Below are 23,216 nucleotides of genomic sequence, written 5' to 3' on the forward strand. Positions count from 1 at the left end.
CCTTAGAATGCTTCTGACATATTCTCGCACCCCTTACAAAAGTTTGAAATAATGGCAATGAATTATGCATATACACTATAATTTTGAAACTTCTAACTTCTAAACTCGCACCCCCTGGAATATCATCTCGCACCCCTGGTTGGGAACCCCTGATTTAGAATATAAACGTTAAATCTTAATTTGCAAGCATACTGTCATTGTTCATATTGTCAAGCTATAGAAAGTAAAAGGGAGAGTCAGTATCATAGGTCTTTAAGAAATTTAAATTTAAATTATCAGTGGAAATTGATGTTTAAACAGTGGAAAATAACATAATTTTTTATTGAGTGAATTTGATATATGCAGAAGTGGTAGTTTGTTTCTATATTTTGCTTATGTCAGAGCAAATACGTTTTGATTGTGATACTTCAAAATTCCTTTGACAAAATAACTGTGACAAAAATGCATCTATCTCTCTATTATCACATTTTCAGTTTACCTGAAAAAATACTGTGTCACTAGTCAATATATTACAGACTAACACAGAAAACTATTTCTTTCATTTCCCTGTTTTCTTTGGATAAGTGGAAAGTGATTTTTTTTGTTTTGATTTTTTTTTCTGAAGAATGAACAATGATTATCCCACACTAAATCTTTGGTGGCTGAATTTGCAAATTGCCATTCCCAAAAGGTGAAGTACTGAATGTTGCAGAATATATCTCTTGATTTATTCAACCAACTTATAACTTATTCTGACTGAACTATAACTGGGACAAGCATCTTTTCTATCCATGTGCTTTCTTTTTAAAATCATTTTGGAAAGGAGGCAAAGAAAATTGCCATATGCTTACTTAATGTCTATTTAAAACACAGGCACTTCAATCTATGTAGTACTATTTTTAGAACTAGAAAATACAATAATAAATTGGATGGGATTTTCATTCTTTTGTTAAATATTTAGGCTAAAATAGATTTCTAACAAATCACATTAATTCTCATGTCTAAAGTGGTTTGATAACCTCTTAAGGATTTTACTGCCATACCATGGTATCAATATGAAAGTGCAACTCTCAAAATCAAACATTTTAATATTGTTTTTGGTATTTGTTCTCTAGTCTTTTATTTTTTTTTTCTACAAGAGGTAAAAAACATAATATAGTCAAAATAATTTATCAATTTTAGATTTTCTTTATCCCTTGTTTGTTTTCAACTCATTTATTTATTAAACTTTTATGAAGCCCATCTTGCCTAGAGGCAATTCTTGGTGACTTACATTCAGTAAATACAAGATTAAACATTAAAACAATAAATATAACATATATAACATATAACTAAAATCAATTTCAAATTTACAAAGATTTCAAAATGATTTGATTGATTTCAAATTGACAAGGGGGCAAGCTGCATATGGAAAGGAGGTGAGGTCTTTTCTTAATCTATTAACCACCTCCACAATTACAAGGCCTCACTGGGGCTCCAGGCCAATTGGCAGAGCCTATTTGGGTGGGTGCAGATCTCACCTTGCGGGGGGCACAATGTTCCAGAAAACAGGACCCGTAGCAGAAAAGACTTTTGTTCCCTACCAGTTGGAGTTCCTTGATTGACAGGGTCTGCATGCCCCTTCTGCCAGTGTGGGTGGGGAAGGCCAATCCCATTCGGGTGAGATGGTTTCTGAGATAACCTGGAGACATGCCATGAAGGACTTTAAAGATGAGAACACCTTGAATTGGATCCAGAAGCAAACTAGTAACCAATGCAATTCATGGAACAGTGGTATAACATGGGCCAACCTAGGGACCCCAAGGACTATCTGCATGGCTGCATTCTGCTCCAACTGTGAGTTCAGAATACTTCTCAAGGCTAGTCCCATATAGAGTGGTTTGCAGTAGTGCAAGTATGGGATGATCAGGGCCTGAATGACTGAGTGCTCTGGGACTTTAGAATTCAAGCAGACAGACAATTGCTTCATAACACCCCAGACTTAACAGTTGTCAATAAGAAAGACAAAAAAGTCTGGGTATGGACATGGCAGTACCTGGAGACAGCAGAATAGAAGAGAAAGAATTGGAGAAGATAATAAAATGCAAATACCTGCAAATAGAAATAGAATGACTGTGGCAAAAGCAAGCAAAGGTAATACCAATAGTAATAGGAGATTTGGGTGCAATCCCAAAACAACTGAAGCACCACTTGAACCATGTGATTCACCATCAGTCAGTTGCAAAAGGCAGCTTTACTCAGAACAGCTTACATCCTGCGACAATATCTGTAATGCTATCTAATATCTATTGAGTCCTTGGAAGGATTCAGTAGGTAGACAAAAATGCCAAATCCAGTCTGAACATATGGCTAATTCTACAATGAACCATAATTATATACTAGCTTGGATCATAAGATTAAAGTAGTCAACACATATAGTAAATTAAACCTAGAAAAAATAGTATAGACTTATATATGTTTAGTCAGTATAACTCTTAAGTAAGTAAGAATGTAATATTAACAGTACAAATGAATTACAAATAGCCTTTTGACATATAATTCAATTACTTTTCCTTTTTTCCTTTCAGTTTAGCTGTAGTTATACATCTACTTTAAATAAACATATAATACATCATGGTTTCTGCAGAGCATTTCCCTCGCTCAAAGTAATTTTTCACTAAGCTCAAAAAATCACCCTTCCTTTCAAGGCAGTTAATACACTTCCATATCCTCTACCTTATTTGGTCATATTTTATATATTCTTTTCCATTTCATTTTTATCTTCTTGCTCTTATTAAATGTATTAATTTAGTATTTCATTTTTGACTGCTCTTAATCTCTCAATCAAAACAGTAATCTTTAGTTATTAATCTTGCTGTCTTCTGTTATTGTATGAACAACTGTTTGCAATGGAAATTATAGGTTATCTGGATTGTTGAATGTCAAAATAGCAAAATGCAGCATATTTATATTTTAATTTCTTTAAAATTACCTGACTGAAATAATGTTATTTTTTTTTACTGTCTGTAACCATCATGGCATTTCTTATCAGTTTCTCATTTCTTTTTGTTATAGGTTACCATTAAGAATATTGAACGAGAGCTCATCTGCCCAGCATGCAAGGAGTTATTTACCCATCCACTTATTCTCCCTTGTCAACATAGTATCTGCCACAAATGTGTAAAAGAAATTCTATACTTAACATTTGAAGATTCGTTCAATGATGCTGCCTCAGAAACTTCCAATCACAGTAGCCCTCGCAGTAGAATGAATTCCCCTAGCTTGGATAAAATTGACAGGGTTAATAGATCAGGTATGTAAAAAAAAGTTATTTTTTAAATTCTTCTTTAACATGATAACTTACAAAACAATGAATAATAAATAATAACACCATATCAAAGTACAATATTAAAACCTTTCATGATAGCCACACCCAGTTAGGTCAAAATGCTTGAGCAGTAAAGAGGCTTTGGTTGAACACTAGAAATGATATAATCTCTTGATTAGTATCATGTGAATTGCACAGTGTATTAAATAACCAATGAATTAAAAGTAGTATAAAATGATGCTTTCTTGCTACATTGTCAAGATGGGGTTAGGGTATTAATGTTTAACAAAATAGGTTTTATGTTTTATATATGCACATATATGTAGCATTATGAAATTAGTGGTCTCTAGCATTTAGAGTAGAGCAAAGCTTAATTGTTTACTTGAATACAATGCTTGATTACTTCATAGTATGTGCATCTTTTCTTTTCTAAGAATATGCCATTCTTTTGTGCTGATTTAATTTCCAGGTCCTTGCATCTGTAAAAAGTTACTAAATTAATGCAATCCTAGGAAGACTGGCTGAGATCATGGTGTTGATTTATCCACTTGTTTCTCTGCTCAGCTGTATTTGATTTCATCTGCATATATGATAATGGCATTTTTCACAAACCCAGCCAAAATTGTGAAATGTTTTCATCAACTTGACAACCTATTCATCTAGTCCAGAGCTGTTTATTTTGACTAGAAATATGTGATACACATGACCTCTGCCCTAGACTCTTAGGGCAGAGGTCATGTGTATCATGTATTTCCTTCTTTTAAATATGGGTACCAAGAGGATGAACCTATCACCTTTTGCATATAAAACATATTCATTGGTGATTGAGTTATGGTCATTTTCATGTTAGTGCAGTCTTTCTGGTATTATCCGAGATGATAGATTGTTATCAACTAATGGATCTTTGAATCATTTTCATTAGATTACAAATATTTTTTGATTCTCAATAATTTTAGCAATTGTAAATGGAATTGAAAATTAAAAATCAGTGAGTCATGGATAACTTCCTACTGATCATAAAGTGTATAAAATATGAATATTAATTGGTTGCCTTCAACCAAGAGTTCATAGGCTCTAGTACCAAATCCCCTCATTGTTTTAGACCTTTAGTTAATACAGATTCAGCAAGTTTCATATTGCTTTAATTTAGTACAGATAGTCTTGATTTACGACTGGTCATTTAGCAAGTGTTTGAAGTTTAGTGGACCCCTTGAAAGAAATTTATGACCTGAATCCAGAGTTCTGATGACTGCTGTGCCCTTCTTGCATTCACATGACTGCATTTTTGATGTTCAGCAATAAGCCCATATTTATGGCCATTTGCAGTGTACCACAGTCATGTGACTGCAATTTACAACATTTTTGCTGAAAACTAGGATTTACTTCTTGTTTTTAGCAAAAATGCTCCATAGCAAACAATGGGTTTCCTTAACCCATTGTGGTGATTGCTTAACGACTGTGGTGGTTACTTAATGACCACAACGGTCCAGTCATTTAACAGCTGCTTAAAAGGCCATAATAGTGGGTCTGGTCATGGGGTGATCACTTTATGGCCATAGTGAGTTATGTAATGGGCAGGCTGCTAGCCAAGGATTACCTATAATGAAATAATGTTTTCAAACTACCCTGTAATTTTTTTGTCTAAATATTTAGAGAGATGGTGTTATTGGTGTTAAAGAACCACAGATGTGAGGTTAAGAATTTAGGGTTCTCAGGCTAAGTTGATATATGTTTGATTAGATTTATTAATAAAATAAATAACATTTTAAGGAAAAATGCTTGAAATCTTAGCAATTCTACAGTTAAAAGCATAAATAAAGTATGTTCTAATATAATTCTATCTTTCAGATATAGATGGTAATAGAATTTTTTTCTTCCCTCTGATACTTGCTTATTCAAATGTCAATCCCATTAATCATCAGTGGAACTTCCAAATAAATGTGCATGGCTTTAAACTTAACCAAGTTGCTGTTATGAAATGCTATATTATCTCCAGCATACCACTGTAAACCAGTACAAGAATCCTTCATTTTCAGCTTCTAAAAATGCTTCTCTGTTCACTGTTTACAGCCTCACAGAGGAGGCCTCATGGGTTGAGAGGTAGAAATGTTTGCTTTTATATGGCTGTAAATAAAACTTGGTAGAACATGGATCTTATTATATTAAGTTTAGAATAATTATTTTAAGTATCAGTGGTCAAGTCCAAAATTATCAGTTGGGCAATATTGCAAACAAAAAATACTTACATTTTGCTAATGCATATAGAGGTCACTGGATTCAGATGGGTAATATTAGATGACATAAACATGAATTAAATATTAACTTTAGAAGTAATAAATGATGTTTTGGATTTTGATCTAGTGATTCTGATGCTACCAAGATGTGTTGTGAAAAGTTTCATTAGTTTTGATATTCTAAGTTCTCCTTTGACACAAATAAATTTTGAAAAAATATAGATGTCAGTTGCAATATCTAAATTTATTAGTAAAAGAATTTCAGTCTCTTTCTATTGTAAAGGAAGTAAATAATGGTAAAAGTAAGATGTATTCCACACATTGATTTTTGTTACCAGATTTGTATTTTCATTATTTTCATAATGAGGATTGAATGCCCCAAAAGAATGAATGAAATCAAAAAGTCTTCCAGTGTGAGGATAATAGATTTTAGATATTATTATTCTAATTAGATCCAGTCACCTCTGTTCAAAAATTCTTATTCCCAAGCTGTGATTTAGTTTCCAGTTTTAGTTCCCAGTTCAATCTTTGTCTTTCTCTAATAATCTTAAAATATTATATCAATAGATAGAAAGACCATTGTTGCTGTAGGAAGAGCATTGTTAGTGTCAAAATATGAATCCAGCTGACTTACGTTTGCTGAGTGTTTGTTAAATACACTCCCTGAACGGATTCTTTTTATTTTTCATATGATATGCTAGTATACTGTTGATTCAGATTTCTACAATAAATTAAGGGTGTATTATCCCTTTTCTAATTTATCATGTGGTATTGTGAATTATTTGTGAATCCATTAGAATATTGAATAAAATAATTTCTCTCCCCCTGAGTAGTAGAAGCTCTGTTACATTACATGCATTGATACAAGAACTTTCTGCCTTGCAACTACAGCTAATATTCTTGCATGTCTCTTGGAAGCAAAAGAGGCAGTTGCAAATGAGAGCATCTTTTTTTTTAGCCATCTGTTTTTGTCAAGTTCTGTACTTTATAGGTAGAGGAAAATATAAAAATATGGGCATTCTTAAATGTTGACCTACTTCTGGTGCTATGCAAAGGAGATGTTCATTGAAGGATATCTAAAATCTTAAATTTAATGCAGATTAATAGATGTCTTAAATGTCCAGGTACCAAGCTCTTTTGTGGTTAAAAATTGAACTCAGTACCTTAATCGGAGTATGAGATACTTCAGGGACATACTGTGTTCAGCCCAGCTGAAGTTTTCTTAACTCATACTCTGGATATAAAGTGTAATAGAGAAAACACAAGGACAAATAATGTCCTGGCAATCTGTATTGATTGTGCTGGTATGTTTAAACTGTTATTAAATTCAAATACAAATAAATCTTGCCCAGACAAAGATTTGTTACAAAAAATAATAATGCATGAAGTCTATTTGTTCAAATAAGGATAAAATGCCATATAGTATCTTAGTTTAAGCACATATAAATAGACAATATGAAAAGGGACAGAATATTTTAGATGTCTTTATAGCAGTCAACAGCGTCACATCACATATTTTCATTATCATTGCTTTTATTTGTAATTAAACTTGCAACAGTTCTAGGCATTCATGCTTTAGCTTCAGTGAAAATTTTTGGCCTTATGAACATTTCAAAAGCATGTTACTATATAAACATTTCAAATCATACTATCTAAACTTGACCACTGCACTTTAATTTATATTACATTTTATTTTTCATATCTGTTTAATCATAACTTGAATAAAATGGTTTCCTGCTTAATTGTTTCTGTGCCACTGCTTAACTGCATGTTGCATTCTGTACAGTATACTCTCCTACTTTTATACATTTTAAAGGCTGGAGTCTTATATCAATTACTTTTAAACAACTCCCATTAACTCAGTGGCACTTACTTTCTCACTATATCAGTAGTGTTTGTGTTGTGAGTTAAGTTTTGCTTAGAACATGCTTTATTTTAATTTTAAGAAGGCATGTGTATTATGCTGTAGCATGTGTGATCTTTTTAGATTAAGCATGCTGTTCCAACAAATATTTTTTAATAATCATTTGAAATTACAGTAGTTTATTGATGGACTAGTCTCTATTTTCATATGCATCTGATGCTAATAGGATTTCATGAGTTATATTTTAAGGGGCTGTTGATCATGTAGCTTCAAAAGAATATTACTAATATTGAAGCCTGTGACATGCATACATTTTCATGTTTATGGGAAAAAAAACCTGTTGTATGAGACAATTTTAATGACTAGTTAGTAATTGCTTGCAGTTTGGAATGAAGTATTGTATTATTCCTCTGCTTCAAAGGCTGTTTCTTTCTTTCCCTGTTTCTGCTCCACAACAATATTGGAATCAGTAGATGCCTTATTAAAAATATTTGTGACAGATTGAGTTGGGAGACCCTAAACTGTAAAAGTTATTTGTGAGTTTCCAGATAAGGAAGGATCTGAACAAAGCTTTCCTATTATACAATCTTTCTCATTTAAATTAAACTATTTTCTATTATGGTTGTTACTATATTCTATATGTATTCATTTCAACATTTTACCCATGGACTGTCCATTTATAAAGTAGTGTAATTTTCCATGTTAAGATTATATAGTTCATTTGAGATATTTAATAAAAACTTGAAAAGTTGTTTAATAATAGTACTCTATGACACTCATTTACTATCTGCCTATAATGTACATTAATTTTTAAAAAATGCAGTCCAGTATTTTAGCATTTGTTCATCTCTTGAAAAAGTAAAACGTGTTTTATTGCATTGTAATTAAACCAGATCCTACCATCTATGCAGGTTGGAAACGCAATTCATTGACTCCTAGGACAACTACCTTCCCTTGTCCAGGATGCCGGCATGATGTAGATCTAGGAGAACGTGGCATCAGTGGCCTATTTCGAAACGTCACCTTGGAAACTATTGTAGAACGGTACAGGCAGGCAGCAAGGGCAGCCACAGCTATTATGTGTGATCTCTGTAAACCTCCAGCACAAGAATCCACAAAGAGCTGCATGGATTGTAGTGCAAGTTATTGCAACGAATGCTTCAAAATACATCATCCCTGGGGAACTTTAAAAGCCCAACATGAATATGTGGGACCAACCACCAATTTCAGACCTAAAGTAAGTGGTATTTTTTTTCAGTGTGCATTTACTCACATAGAATTGAATGTATATGCATTTGTTTAAAACCAACTATTCATTAAATTTTGCTATGAAACAATTGCTTTAATGTTCCTAACAAACAGATACTAACAGTATCATTCACAGTACTGTTCAGCTTTTGACGTGGTTGCTATAAATGTTGATGAATGAGCTGAAACGCATATGGTATATGCAAAAGCTGCGCTTTGAGGAAATGTACAGTTTAGTGTAATTACCAAAGCAGATTTAGGATAAGAAGCATAGTATTTATATTTCTTATTTTTTAAAAGTGCATATAGATGTATTTCTATATTCAAATAATCTGAAATGTAAGTATTTTAAGATCTATATTAATTTTATTACTAAAATATCATAAAATAATATTACTTTGTGGAATTAGTCTTGCTGAATTCTTAGTATTTTTCTTGAGCTTAACTTTATTACTTTATTTAGCATAATAGATTCTTATATGCTGATTAGAGTATTATATTTGAAGATGTCCCCCTAAATCTTAAATATTTTGTTAAGAAACCTAATGCTGCTAAAATGGAATTTGAGGTTTTACTGCTAGTTGTATTGGATTTTTTCTTCCATTGTAAATCACCATTTTGTAGACGGATGAGCACATTCCCCCCCCCAATGATGAATGCCTCCATTTAATATATTTTTTTTCTAAGAACATGTAGGGAAACTATATTTGATATTCTTAGAAATAAAAAATGAGGAGGTGGGCTAGTTTTTGCTGTTGGCCAAATTTGTAGAAGGAATGGTAGAACCAGGGGGTGGAGTGAAAAGAGGATTAGGCTAGAATTGTTAAGTGAACTAAATCCAACCCCCCCCCCCTTCAGTGCAGTTGGCTCTTTTCTAACTCTAGTCAGGTGTTGATCATTACTTGAAAAGATTCCTGTGATAGACTTTAGCAATATAAATCAGTTTAATTGAACCACGTGCCTGACAAAATTCCATTAAAAAAAAAAAAAGATAGAGCAGGAAGTTAGATAACATTTGTTCACACATAGGTATATCATAGATACCATGTCTCCAGCCTTATTAGATCCATATCTTATTTTTATACCTTTTTAAATAATCATGTAAAACTGCTGGAAAAATAGGCTTGTATAGAATTCTTACAGCTGAAAATGTGGCCATCCCTGATTTACTATTTGATTTTGTTTTTCAGAGAAATTGTTCTGACAGTTTTTCATAAATAGATTATAATAAATAGGTAGAAAGAAGAAATCAGATTTAATTTTTGGTAATGTGGTAAAAGCCATGCTTAAAACTTTGAGAACAGATATTCTTATATACTGCTAAATGGGAGAAAGATCAGAGAACAGGAGAAAAGTTGATATCTTGCAAAAACCAGCTCATAAAAGTGTTCTTGTGACCTCTAGCTATAGCTCACTTTATGCTGCACATCACCCAGTAGCAATTCTGACATCATGGATGAAGTTTTCTGCTATTCAACAACTTGTTCAGAGAGAGGAAACCTGCTTGATAGTTGGCTTTTAGATCAGTTGTCATTGTATGATGTGAATAGATTGTTCTTCAGAATGAATCAGATTATAACATTTTGTGGAATAGTTGTGGATTCAGATGTTAACTGGCTTCAAGTTTCAAGTGAGCATGCCGTGTAGCAAATAACAGAACATTTCCTCTTTCTTTCTGCTCAACGTCTTTCTGTTTTGTAATGCTACCCCAAGACTATTATTTTACTTATAAAAATACTTATCTCTTTGTCAATTTTAAATGATCTCCATATTTCATAACTGTAAGAAAATGTAGAAAATTCTGAGTCTCTGTGATTACTTCCTGATTTTTTAATACACATATTTTAATTCTTCAAGCAAAAAAATATGAACTGGACTGATGAATGTTATATTCTTAAGATTTGTCTATTGAAGCCTGATACTGAAATTTGTTGTGAATAATAAAATTGTGCAGTTTAAAAAATTAAATTAGGTTTAGCTTTCAGTTTTATTCAGGGATTATTTCAAGTCTTCATTGCCTAAATTGTTATCTTTTTCCCCTAGTTTCTAGTTTATAATTTGCTCATAGTTGTATCCCTTTGCATTAGCTCTTGATCAAATCTGCAGTATCAAATCTGTGTTTCCCATTAGACTAAATAGTAGCTTGCATTAGCTCTTGATCAAATCTGCAGTATCAAATCTGTGTTTCCCATTAGACTAAATAGTAGCTTGAATTAAATAATTAAATACCAGAAAGTTTGTAGAATTACAAAAACAATTGTCATAACCACCCTTAAGGATGGTGACAGTTATATAGTGAAATCTCAATTTAATAGAATCCCTTTTAGCAAACTGTAATGGACCAAAATAGTCTAGATCAGGGGTATCAAACTTGCAATGTCACGTGATGTGTCACGACGTATTGCAACTTTTTTTCCATTGCTGGCAATGGGGTAGGCGCAGTTTTGGTATGGCGCATCCAGCCCATGGGCCGGCAGTTTGACACCCCTGGTCTAGATGAACAGTTAAATTGACATTAATATAAATAATCTTTGTTGCTATCTACAATGTCTCTAACAAATTATGCACAAATTATGTTGCTTGCATCCATTTACATCTTTATTATGCAAATGATGAAAATCACCAGGAGTGACATAATTTCTACATTTTGCATAATGATGTAGTTATACAAATGACTTAAATTGCCTAAATGAAATAATTTGTGATTTAACAGACACTCAGGAGCAATGAGCAATCTTTCCGCCAATTGATCAGTGTAGTTAAACAGTGTCTGGGTTTCCCAGCCATATTATAAATGCAATAATGTCCTACCTCTTGCAAAATGCTTTTGTGGCATGTCCTGCAGCAGAGGACTACAGCTTCAGCCTTATGAATATTGCTTTATCTCTACTCTATAAATGGAGGTGCCTTCCATTAATATTAAAAAAATTCTGGCTGGAGACACAGATTCTAGCATAAAATTGTTTAATATAGAACAAGAGAAAGTTGTGTGAGGAAATGTTAATCTTTTTGGAAAGATGCAATTTTTTAATAATATGATACAATGTAGACCAGCAGTTCTCAACCTATGGGTCGCGACCCCATTTGGGGTCGAACGACCATTTTACGGGGGTCGCCAAACAACGCGATCCGCCATTTTCCCCCCTCAGGGGGCGCCGCTGCGCATGCGCACCGCGCATGGGGGGCACCCGCGCATGCGCGCCGCACATGCGCAGCACGTCCATGTGACGGGGTTGCCATCACACAAAAGTTGAGAACCGTTGATGTAGACTGAGGACAAATTCATTCATTTGTATATAAGTACTATCTGATAAGAAACAAAGAAAATCATGTTTCTATATTCATAAATATTAAAATGTGTATGAAAAACAAAAATAAAATATTTCTGATTTTAGTTCATCATTACATGATTCTTCAAGTATATTTTATATTCTATTATTTTATTCTCAGATTTTGATGTGTCCGGAACATGAAATGGAAAAAGTAAATATGTACTGTGAAATATGCAGAAGACCTGTTTGTCACCTTTGTAAATTGGGTGGTACACATGCAAACCATCGAGTGACTACCATGAGCAGTGCCTACAAAACACTCAAGGTGTTTCCCCTCTTTGTTTCTTGGCTGTTTTTTTAAAATAAATATTTTATTAATTTTCTATTTTTACAAACAAGTGCTTAATAGACAACGTGTTGACTGGATCCATTAATAATTCCATGGTACATATAAGCTTCTTCAAACTAAATCCAATATTACACCATCCAATACCTCCTCGCTTCTTCCGGAATAAACATTTTTTCACATTAAGCAAATACAATTCTTATTGTTATTGATAGGTATACAGTTGAATATCAGCATTTATTACAGTTTTCTAATAATATCAATGATATCAGTTTAAAATATCTTTTCTAACCAAAGCATATCTTAATTGCATTTGCACTCAGTATCCATTTATTCAGTCAGTATCCTATTTTCACTTTTTTTTCAGTTTTAATTTCCCATCCATATTCAAAATATCTCAATTATTTATAGTTTTAAAACAAGTTATATTTGGGTAACCAGAAGCTTCCCTTATTCAAACATCTTAGCATTTTCTTATTTCCCTTTTCATGCCAAAATATATTCTGATTACCAATCTTATCTATCTAGTTATAATATTTCTATTTCTAGCAATCTATTCTTAACAATATTCAAACATCTAATTGATACTTTAATATCCCTCTAATAGGTTAAAGCTTCTGTTTTCTTCAGTCTTACTCTAGCTTTCTTCCTTTGTCAACTAACTTTCCAAGTCAGTGCATTTGGATCATCAAATAATTCTTCCTCTATTTTTGTGCATATTATTTTGAGCAAAAGAAGCATTTTAATTAAAGTATTTTTAGAAGAGCTAGCCCATTGATATTCACTAAACAGCCTCCCTCCTCCAATTCTCCACAGTTCTGGTAACAGCTCTATTTCCATTCCATTGGCTTTCCTTCCTTATCCTCCAGTATGCTCTGAAATCTTGGTTGATAAAATGTCTTTTCCATTTCCAATATTATCATTATGTCTTCTAATTCTTCATTTGTCTGAGTCTGGCCGTTAGTTTTTTCCTTTGGTCCTCCATATTTGGGTCAGCTTTCTCTAATTTTCTTTCTATTTTCTGGGTTGATAGTTCCTTCTCTGTGGTTATTTTTTGGGTTTGTAGATTTAAATTAGAAAATTGTTCTTTTATTTCCTTTGTGTTATTTTTAATCTCATCACGAGCTAAGGCAATTGTTTCTTGTATTAATTTCAACTTGGAGAAAAATTCTTTCTGTGATTCATCAGTATTTTCTTGGTGGTATGTCAAATTGAGGCTTCTGGAGACAGACGTTAAGGATGTTTTTTTTTTAATCATTTAGAGCTAAATTTGGAATATATATTTTATTTTTTTGTAAATGGCCTTTATAGAAATCTGTTTGAAAACTTGGGAAATTTCAGTTAATTATTATTGGATCTCCAGATTATCCAACTAATTTATCAATCCTTTCTTAAGCCTCCCCTAAGCAAATATAAGTAAAATTTATTTTTTTCTGTCCAATGAGAAATATATGCTTTCTGTCCAAGGAAAAGAAAGAACCATTAAAAGTTGTTTATCAGTCAAGATTTATAATCCAAATTGTTCCACAATACAGTTCTGAAATAGTATTTGTATTCGTAGTTCAGACAGGCCTAGAATAGCTTATTGTCTCTTCCACACAGATAAGCAGCTCCCAGACCTTTCCTTTCTCAGCTGCAATCTTCAAAAGTAAAAGCTTCCAAGGCCAGACAGAGTCTTATTTAAATCTGGGCTTCGAGCCAGATTTCTTTTAGGTATAATAAGTTGTAGTGCCGTAAATTCACCACTAGATGTCATTGATGCCGTTTTCCAGTGTTTTTTAAAATCCAAACCTTATATTGCACACTTTTCAAGTCTCTTAAAAAAAAAGACCTTTAAAGCACTTTTAGTCCCCAAATTTCCAAGTCATATATATACGGAATGGGGCAGAATTTCCCTTTCCCTCTCTCAGGGGGGAGTGCTTTGGGCAGTTTTTCAGCAAGAGGTCTTAAAATCATAAAGAGAGGATCAGGTCTCACCCAGTTTCATCCACGTTGTTGTAATGTTGGTTGCTGGTGCTTATTGTCTTCCATTGTCAGCTGCTTAGAACTGGCTACGCAAATGTCATTCCCCCGCCGGTTTGGAGGACTTCCTCGGATCAAACGGAGGGCCGCCACTCCCCACAGTCAATGATGATCCCTCCTTGCTTGTTGCCTCTATGGGGCGATTTTCGACCCTTTCCAGGATCCCCCAGCGGGGTGAAATCAAACATGAAAGATGAAGCCCCATCTTTCTGCATCCATTCTGCCATGATGTCAAAACCGGAAGCTGTTTCTTGGCTGGTTTTGTGTTGCTTACTGTTACAGAGAGTAAAGCAGCTGCTTTGTTGAATTGATCCTGTGTGCAATATCATGAAATGTCACTAAAATCTGGGGAAATTTCATAGCATTCAGTCTTGTTTTTTACTTGATTCTGACTTATGACACAATTTTGTGACCAGCAGGCTCAATAATTTTCACCTTCCAAAGTGAGTTATATGTGTAGAATACTAGAAATTTCCTTAGAAATAAAATTGACTTCAATTTTGTTTAAACATCTGTAGTCTAAATCATGTTATAACTTTTAGGCACATTTGTGTATTTCTATCTATAATGCAAGGTCATGGCCATAGCTTGCAATTTGTTTAATATCCTTGAAGGAGAACATTTAAATTTAATCTGCATCATTGAATACCTTACATTGACTCATGCCATCTGTTCAAATAGATAAATATTTGATGGGACCAGTATAATTTTAAGTTAGCTGTTGGAACAGAGACAAAGCATGTAATTTGATATATATAATATTGGCTAAAGTTGTTTTGGTTTACTTCAGGTTTTAATGGACTTATTCTATACCATATTCTTTTAATAAGCTTTTTAAGCAATTAGAATTAGTGAAACTACAAGTGTTTCCATATTAGTGAAAGAACATAATTACCTTTCTTTAGTGTAGCTGTCATATACTTGACATTGGTGCCTACACAGTTTATGCCAAGGCCCATCACATTTCTTTATTCTCATGTCATGATTGAATTATCTGCACTTTTAGTTAACTCTAAAACAATTGCTGGGCTGTAGTTTCAATAGATAATATAGAACATAGTAGTTTATTGAACCGAACTGTCAATCATAAAACAAAAATATTAATATTCCTTGTATTCACTAACTTCAAATGCAAAAATAGAACTTTACAATCATTTTTAACCATACAGTATGATTTTTCATAGGAGAAACTTTCACAGGATATACACTACCTCATTAGTAAGGAGAGCCATGTGAAAAACCAAATTACAGAGCTTGGTCTTTTAGTGAAAGAAGCTGAGGTAAGAACTACTTATTTTTGCCATGGGTAAAAAAAGGCCTACTTTGTGGCTCTTTAATAGTACTAGTATTAATGTGAATTTCTACATGAACAATGTTTATTGAATTTTATTGAAACTAAAACATTTCTATCCATTTTAATTAGACAGATTTATTTCAAGATCTTGCATATTTTATTAAAAAAAAGAGCTACATAGTTTCTGCTTCTTAAATAGGTTTATGTTGTATTAGAAAATTGCGCTACAACAGGTCATTCAGTTACCGTACCTGTGACAGTTGCCTATAAGTGTATTGCTAGCTATTATGACTATCAAATAAAAATATTTGGCTGCTGAGCAGCTAACATTTAATTTTAGAATGTCTCTTATTTAAAATCAGAACTATCATATTCTACAGCTTGGTAATCTATATAAAATATTCAGAAAATTAGAAGCAGCCAGAGCCACTGCTAGCCCATTTTACCATTTTGTGCAAATTAGAAAAAAAGTAGTATAAGAATGGAGAAAGTGAAAAGTGTAAAGATACTACTGTGAGCTTAGCCTGTTAGGTAAGAAAGCATTCTCTCTGGGGCAAGCTGAATAGCTTATCTTTCCCAGAAAAGGAAGTGCTGCAGACTCCTTGCTCTTTATCACTCTTTGGTCTTTGGCCCCATGGTCAGTCCTGATTGGAAAAATATTTGCTAAATGCCTGCAAACTGAACAGGCATCTCTCACCCTTTCCTCCCAAAAAAACTTTTGTTATGAAAAGATAGTTTGTTTTAAATTCTCTTTGAGATAGTGAGATTGAAATATCCATAATTTATTATTCTGAAATGCACAGTGAAAATATTTCATTTTTTAAAGAGTTTTCAAAGGCTTCTATTAAACACACGTTCGTTTAAAAAAAATAGTCTTTTTCTATTTTTTTTCTAGCAGTTTTCCACTATTGTGACCTTGAAGCCTAACATTTCATGTAGAGAAATATTCAGATGAAGTGTTTCTTCATCCTAATATATTTATCCTAATTGTCACAGATATTCTGGTGTCTAAATTTTTAAGAGCAATTCTTTGTTCACAATTGTACTTTGCCATTGTTAGTTGCACATCTGTAAAGAGTTGGATTGTAAACATGTCTCTGTAACATAGAAAGCAAGATAACTAAATGTTGTCACCTAAAATTATGTTTTTAAATGTTTTGTTTAAAAACAACTATACTTCAGAATCATAAATATGAAAAATGTTATTTCCATGTATCAAATACTTTAACTTATAGAAAGAATTCTGATTTTGTGTATCACATTAATCTCACTACCTTCAGTGAAATTGTTGTTGAAATTAATCAAAAACATGTTTAAAGTTAATATATTATCCTGCTTTAATTTTTTTAAAAAAACAGTGCAATGGTGAAAGAGCAAAGGAGGAAGCTTCTAATAACTTCGATAAGCTGTTTCGTGTTTTGGAGGACAGGAAAAACACTGCACTTAGAGCTATTGAAACATCAAAAAGTTTAAGAATGGAGAAATTGCATTCTCAAATAGAAGAGTATCATGGACTTCTAGAAAATAACGGCCTAGTGGGATATGCGCAAGAAGTTCTCAAAGAAACAGACCCATCCTGTTTTGTTCAAACAGCAAAGCAGCTTCATGATAGGTATATACTGTAATTTATTTCTTTTCAGAGTAGCTTGAATTGTCGTAATGCTTTGCATGTCTCTTCGGGATTTTCCAATGTCCTTTTGTACTTTTGCAAAGCATTTCTCCAGTAGTACCCACTGGTTCAGGATGCATGCAGTGCAGGGGTAACAGGCACAAAAACTAGAAACTTGCCTTATGTACCTCTAGAAGTATGTTCTGCTGATGCATGTTCTGCTTTGGACCCAAAGATATAATGCAAGATGAGAGCATTCCATTCCTATCTATTTTAATTAGTTTGCATAAGAGAATTTTTGATGGATTACATTTTACCATCTTGAAAATTTTATCCCCAATGTATATGAACTTTAGTTCAGCTGCTAGTGTTAACTAATTTCATTATAATATAGGGATTTTCTTTAGTGAAATAATTATTTTTATTAATTTTAAGCTAGAAGTAAAGTAAAGTAAAGAAGTAAATAAAGAATCATGCATTTTAGTATGGTTCTTGCATGGTACGCATTCATTTTTTCTCTCATATTAAGGTCTTAAAGGTAATTTGTTAGTGTGTGTATAATATTAGTAACCTTTTCTGTCTAGAATTCAGAAAGCTACTGAATCTTTGAAGAGTTTCAGGCCTGCAGCTCAAGCTTCTTTTGAAGACTTTGTTCTTGACATAGAAAAGCAACAGGAAGCTCTTGAAAATATGTGTTTCCATTCAAATGGTAAGTTTATTAAAGGAAGAAACATTAAACCTCTTCCCACCTCAGAGAAGGAGCGAGAGAAACTGTATTTGTAAACAGTTTGCTCTTGATACAGTATTCAATATTCTTCAAAAATTGGTTGAATACACACTTGGACATCCTCAAATGAGAATTTCTTATAGGAAGAGAAATTGCCTATTTGGAACAAGATATTGCTAACATCTCTGGTAAATCTGAGTTCATGTATACTGTTTGAGTGGGTGCAGAATGTGGCAATGGCTAAGAACAGGAAAAATTGAAGAAAGACAGAGGGGTTATTTCTGACTTCATATTTCTTAAGAAAAATGCATACAAAGCCAGAATTGAGAAGACAGCAACAGACAGCAATTGCTGCCTCCACAAAGAAACTGAAGAAACAGAGGACTAACTAGTTAGGTGCTGCAAGAAAATTGTACAGATTAACTATAAACAGTAGCATAGCAAAGTAGCAACAATGGTGCATTGGAATATCTGCAAGAAATACTATTTGTCTGCAAGCAAAAACCGGTGGGATGACCAAACAGATAAAATAATAAAAAATGAGGAAGCTAAAAGTGCTCTGGGACTTTAGAATTCAAACGGACAAAAACCTGACATATACCCCAAACTTAACAAGTGTTGATAAGAAAGATAGAAAAGTCTAGATCAGTGGTTCTCAACCTTTTTAATGCCGCGACCCCAACCGGTCGTAAGTCGAGGACTACTCAACCGGTCGTAAGTCGAGGATTACTCAACTGGTGCAGCACCGTTTGCAGAATGGGACTTTTGGCGGGCTCAGTAGGGCAGAGACAGCCTGGACAATTCCTATTGGCTTTTGAAAGCCAATAGAATTAGACTCTATTCAAGAGAGTCTATTCTATTGGCTTTCAAAAGCCAATAGAATAAAAGGGAGTAGCACAGCTAAGGAAAAAGGGGAAAAAATGGCGGACTGCGTTGTTTGGCGACCCCCGTGAAATGGTCGTTCGACCCCAAATGGGGTCCTGACCCAAAGGTTGAGAACCACTGGTCTAGATAGTGGACATTGCAGTTTTTATTTATTTATCATAGAAGAAAAGAACTGGAGAAAATTACAAATACAAAGATCTGTAAACAGAAGTAGAATGACTGTGCCAAAAGTAAGGAAGGGTAATACCAATAGTAATAGGTATCTTGGGTACAGTCCCAAACGATCTGGAACACCATTTGAACACATTGCCATTGATAAAATCACCATCAGTCAATTGCAAAAGGCAGTTTTATTGAAACATCTTACATCCCATTTTGATACCTTTAACAGCATCAAATAAGAATAGTTGCCTATCTTAAAATGTCAAATCCAGTCTAAACATCTGGCTTGACTGTGGGACCAAGCAAAATATTATAAATATAATAAAATAGAAAACATAATATAGTACCGTAAAACTAATTTTAACATTGATTATGCCATAATCAATCTACAATGACCATCTGGAAGAACCAGATATTTTTCAGTCTTCTGGAAGAATAGGCAGGTTGATCCTCAGGACAATGAATGGAATGTTCCACTGGAAGGGAACCCTACAGAAAATGCTTGCCCCTATTTGTTATGCTCTTGGGTAATGGGGTGATGGCAGGTGTTCTCTGGACATCTATGCAGGCAGGCCAAAATTTTGTTTACCCCTGGTGTAATAAAGTTTGTTGCAAGGGAGAAGTTGGTATGTTATGAGCAGCACTATGGTTTGGTGAGGATAATATGTGTGGGTAAGTAACCTCCAAAATGTCTCTCAATTTATTTCTGGTTATCAAAAATGATGCCCACTTGAGAATTGAACACACCTAAAGTTGGCTGGATACGCAGGATAAAGACAACATCACTTAATTTTATGAATATTTATACATAGAGTAAAATGTATTTTTATATATAAATGTATTTTTCTTGTATCAGTATTTTTATATGTAACATCTTGTATGTTTTATTCAGGGAATGATATACCAGAATTCAGTGAGGAACAGAGCAAAATGTATAACAAAGCTTTGATCTGTTGGGATCATCCACAGAAAATAGGTTCAGCTGATACTTACATACTTGAATATCGCAGGCTTAATAAAGAAGAGGCTAATTCAGCATGGCAAGAAATCGAAGTCTGCAGTAAGAGTGAAATAATTTCTGACCTTGACACAAACAGTACCTATGCCTTTAGGGTCAGAGGATATAAAGGATCTATTTGTAGCCCATGGAGCAGAGAACTTATCTTACATACACCACCAGCTCCAGGTACAATAAAAATATATATACATGATACTTTTGTCCCTGTTCTCTTGTTGCAATTAGTGAAACCGAAGAGTCTTAGGTATAAATTTAAACAATCATACTTAAGTCTACACACAACCGAATTTAGATGATATTCACAGATTCTTGTCAGTCTTTTAAGTTGCTGTAGTGAGATATAAAATGCCATGATATATGTCTTTGTACTGAGTTTATTGAATGTTTAAATCAGAATGAAGAAAATATTTTTAGTATCTGTGAATATAAAGTAATACTTGTTTTTAGAGAAAAAAGCATCCTATAACAATTTGAATAAAAGCTGAAATTAAATAATCTAGTTACTTGGTTTATTGCCCATTTTCTAATAATGCATCAGAAGAAACATGTTGACAAAAATTATAACTCTTTTTGAGATTCCTTAGGAATGGCAGTTACTTTAAAATACTATTCCAAGTATATACTGTCTGTCTGACATCCATCATCTGTCTGTCTGTCTGTCTGTCTGTCTGTCTGTCTGTCTATCGGTAGTCCTCAAATTATAACTGCAATTGGACCAGGATTGCCATTGCTAAACAATGTAGTCATAAAGCGTAACATCACCGCATTGTTTGGTAACAGCAATCCAGGTAGTTCTGATTATCATCATAACTTAAGATGCACAAGTAGTTAAGCAGGAAACTGAAGAGGTAAGGAATGCAGGGGTGCTGCAATGGGGTGAGGGAGACCTTGGGAAGACTGGCACGGATTGCAGTGAATTGGAAGGAGGGGGTTTTGGTGTGGCATGAGTCAGGCCGGGGAAAGATGATGCATGCATGGATGTGTGGAAATTCAGAGAGGCTCATGAAAGAGGGTATGAGGTGCATGTGTACAAGTGCAAGGAGGCCAGGAAAAATGAGTGTTGGGTACATGTAAATTTGTATGAGTCCAGGGAGGCCAGAGAAACAGAACATAGGGTATGTGTGCAATTGCAGGGAGGCCAAGGAAAAAGAGTGTGGTAGTACATGTATGTGCATGCATAGCAGGGAGGCCATGGGTAGAGGGTACAGAGCATGTGTGATTCTAGGGAAGTTGGGAAAGGGGATTTGGAGTGCATGTAGGTATAGGGAGGCCATGTAAAAAGAGTAGAAGTTGTGCGCAAATGGAAGGGGTGGTACACGCAAATGAAAAAAGGTAGAGGGAAGATTCACCCCAGTAACTTGTGACTTTTCTTACCAGTTTCCCACTGACTTTGGGGGAAGCCAGCAGGGAAGGACACAAATAATAATCATGTCACTGTGGGATGCTGCATCTAGTTGTAAGTGTGAGCTGGTTGCCAGGTACCTGAATTTTGTTCATGTGACCAGGGACAGTGCAACAGCCGGAACTTTGAGGACCAAGTGAAAGACCCTTCAGCATTATCATAACTTCCCAAGATCACTGAATGTATTGGCTGTAACTAAAGGCTACCTGTATTCTTTAGAACTTTTTGTTGTTCCCTCTAAATAACACTTTTATTTTGATTTTATTGTTTATACATGTTAAGCCTCCCAAAGTCATGGAATTGGGTAGTCTAGAAATTTTGGGAGAGAGAGAGATGTTTATTATCCTCTTCTTTAGGATATTTTCTGAAGCTATAATTCTATTACTGATTGGTTATTCATTTTTAGTTTTCAGTTTTCTTTTGGATGACAAATGTGGCTACAATAGTGAACGTCTTCTGCTAAATGCAAGAAGAAATGTTGTGGAAAGTAGAGCTGGGTTTCCTCTGCTTTTGGAAGCCGAACGTATCCAACAAGGCTGTTACACTGCCCTGGACTACATTATTGGAGACACTGGTGTTGTGAAAGGAAAGCATTTCTGGGCTTTCCACGTGGAACCCTATTCATATCTTGTGAAAGTAGGAGTTGCATCTGATGCGAAGATCCAAGAATGGTTCCACAATTCTCATGAATTAAGTAGCCCCAGGTAAGTAATCACTTACTATTGTTTTCATAGATTTTATTTTAAATTCTTTGCTGTTGTAATTTAATTTAGCTTAGCTTTTATCCATTATTTCAAATACATTAATTGGATGTTAATATGGAAGATAATGTTTTAGATAACGATCTGCATCTATAGAAATACAGAATAAAGACATTCATGCTCAAGGGAATTTTAGACTGTGTATGTCAAATGGATTCCAACATGCTTTCATTGAACTGAGGGTTCCAAAAGCAGTTTGGTGATCTTTTGATGACAGAAGTCTACCATTAAAAAAATAATAACAACAAGAACAGCAACAATAATCATTGAGGGGTACATCCAGGGTCTTAACCATTACATATCATAATGTTAAGATACTTAAAACTGACACACTTAAGTATATGATTAAAAAAATATGTAGATACTTCCCTCAAGTAAGAGATTTATAATTTTATATACAGTATGCTGCTGCCACTTGAGTTGAGAGGACAACAAGGAGAAATGCAGTCAGGATTTGGGCTACTAGCTGGTCAGACAAGGAGTAAATCAGGAGGGCTGGGTGGCTGGGTGGGATGGGGAGATTGTGGCTGCTCAGGTGGCTGTTGCCATCCTGAGCAGCTTGGACACAGGTGCAAGGTGATTAGCCCCACGATGCTTCCCCGCTCAGTTGAAGGCTTTGTTCCTGCCCTCAAACTAAGGCCAGCACACACGAGTGAGCAGTGCACCCGGGCCATGGACGGCATTGGTTCCTGCGCCCAGCCAACTCCAACACTTTGCCCCATAGGCAAGCAAACAAAGCAGACACCCCCTCCTAGAATGGAAGTCTCTGGGGGCCACAATCTCTTTTGAACTCGCATAATATTAAAGCACCCAGGAGCTTTCATTGTTGGTGTGAAAAGCATTTCCAAGCCGACTCTCCTCTCCCTCAAAGAGAAAGAAACTGCAGCAGAGAGGATTTTTGCAAGGTAAATGAGTCCGGTGCAGCAGGGAGGGGGAAGGATGAGGTATCTTAGTGGGTCAGGGAGGCCTTGGGGGCCTGTTCCATCACTAGGCCGTCCATGGCCTTTCCCATCCTGAGATACCTCATGTGCACTTAACGAGCCCTGTGCGTCTTAACGAGCAAGGGAGTGATCTCGTTTGAGATAC

General features: G+C 34.4%; 1 protein-coding gene across 3 annotated transcripts in view; it reads left to right on the forward strand.

Annotated features, from left to right (window-relative positions):
- Nucleotides 1–23,216, forward strand: part of TRIM36 (tripartite motif containing 36) — a 45,141-nt gene that overhangs the window by 18,544 nt on the left and 3,381 nt on the right. For 2 of the 3 annotated variants that reach the window (XM_039366327.1, XM_039366328.1), the window contains exons 2-9: nt 3,034–3,271; nt 8,296–8,621; nt 12,083–12,229; nt 15,457–15,552; nt 16,925–17,178; nt 17,760–17,884; nt 19,842–20,135; nt 21,776–22,073. In XM_039366327.1, the coding sequence (XP_039222261.1) occupies nt 3,034–3,271; nt 8,296–8,621; nt 12,083–12,229; nt 15,457–15,552; nt 16,925–17,178; nt 17,760–17,884; nt 19,842–20,135; nt 21,776–22,073 (1,778 nt within the window). Of the gene's footprint in view, nt 1–604; nt 671–3,033; nt 3,272–8,295; nt 8,622–12,082; nt 12,230–15,456; nt 15,553–16,924; nt 17,179–17,759; nt 17,885–19,841; nt 20,136–21,775; nt 22,074–23,216 lie in introns of all 3 variants that reach the window. The other variant, XM_039366329.1, reaches the window with a different exon arrangement.

The sequence above is a fragment of the Crotalus tigris genome, unplaced genomic scaffold (genome assembly GCF_016545835.1).
Source record: "Crotalus tigris isolate CLP2741 ecotype Arizona unplaced genomic scaffold, ASM1654583v1 scf7180000020264.354078, whole genome shotgun sequence".
NCBI lineage: Eukaryota > Metazoa > Chordata > Lepidosauria > Squamata > Viperidae > Crotalus > Crotalus tigris.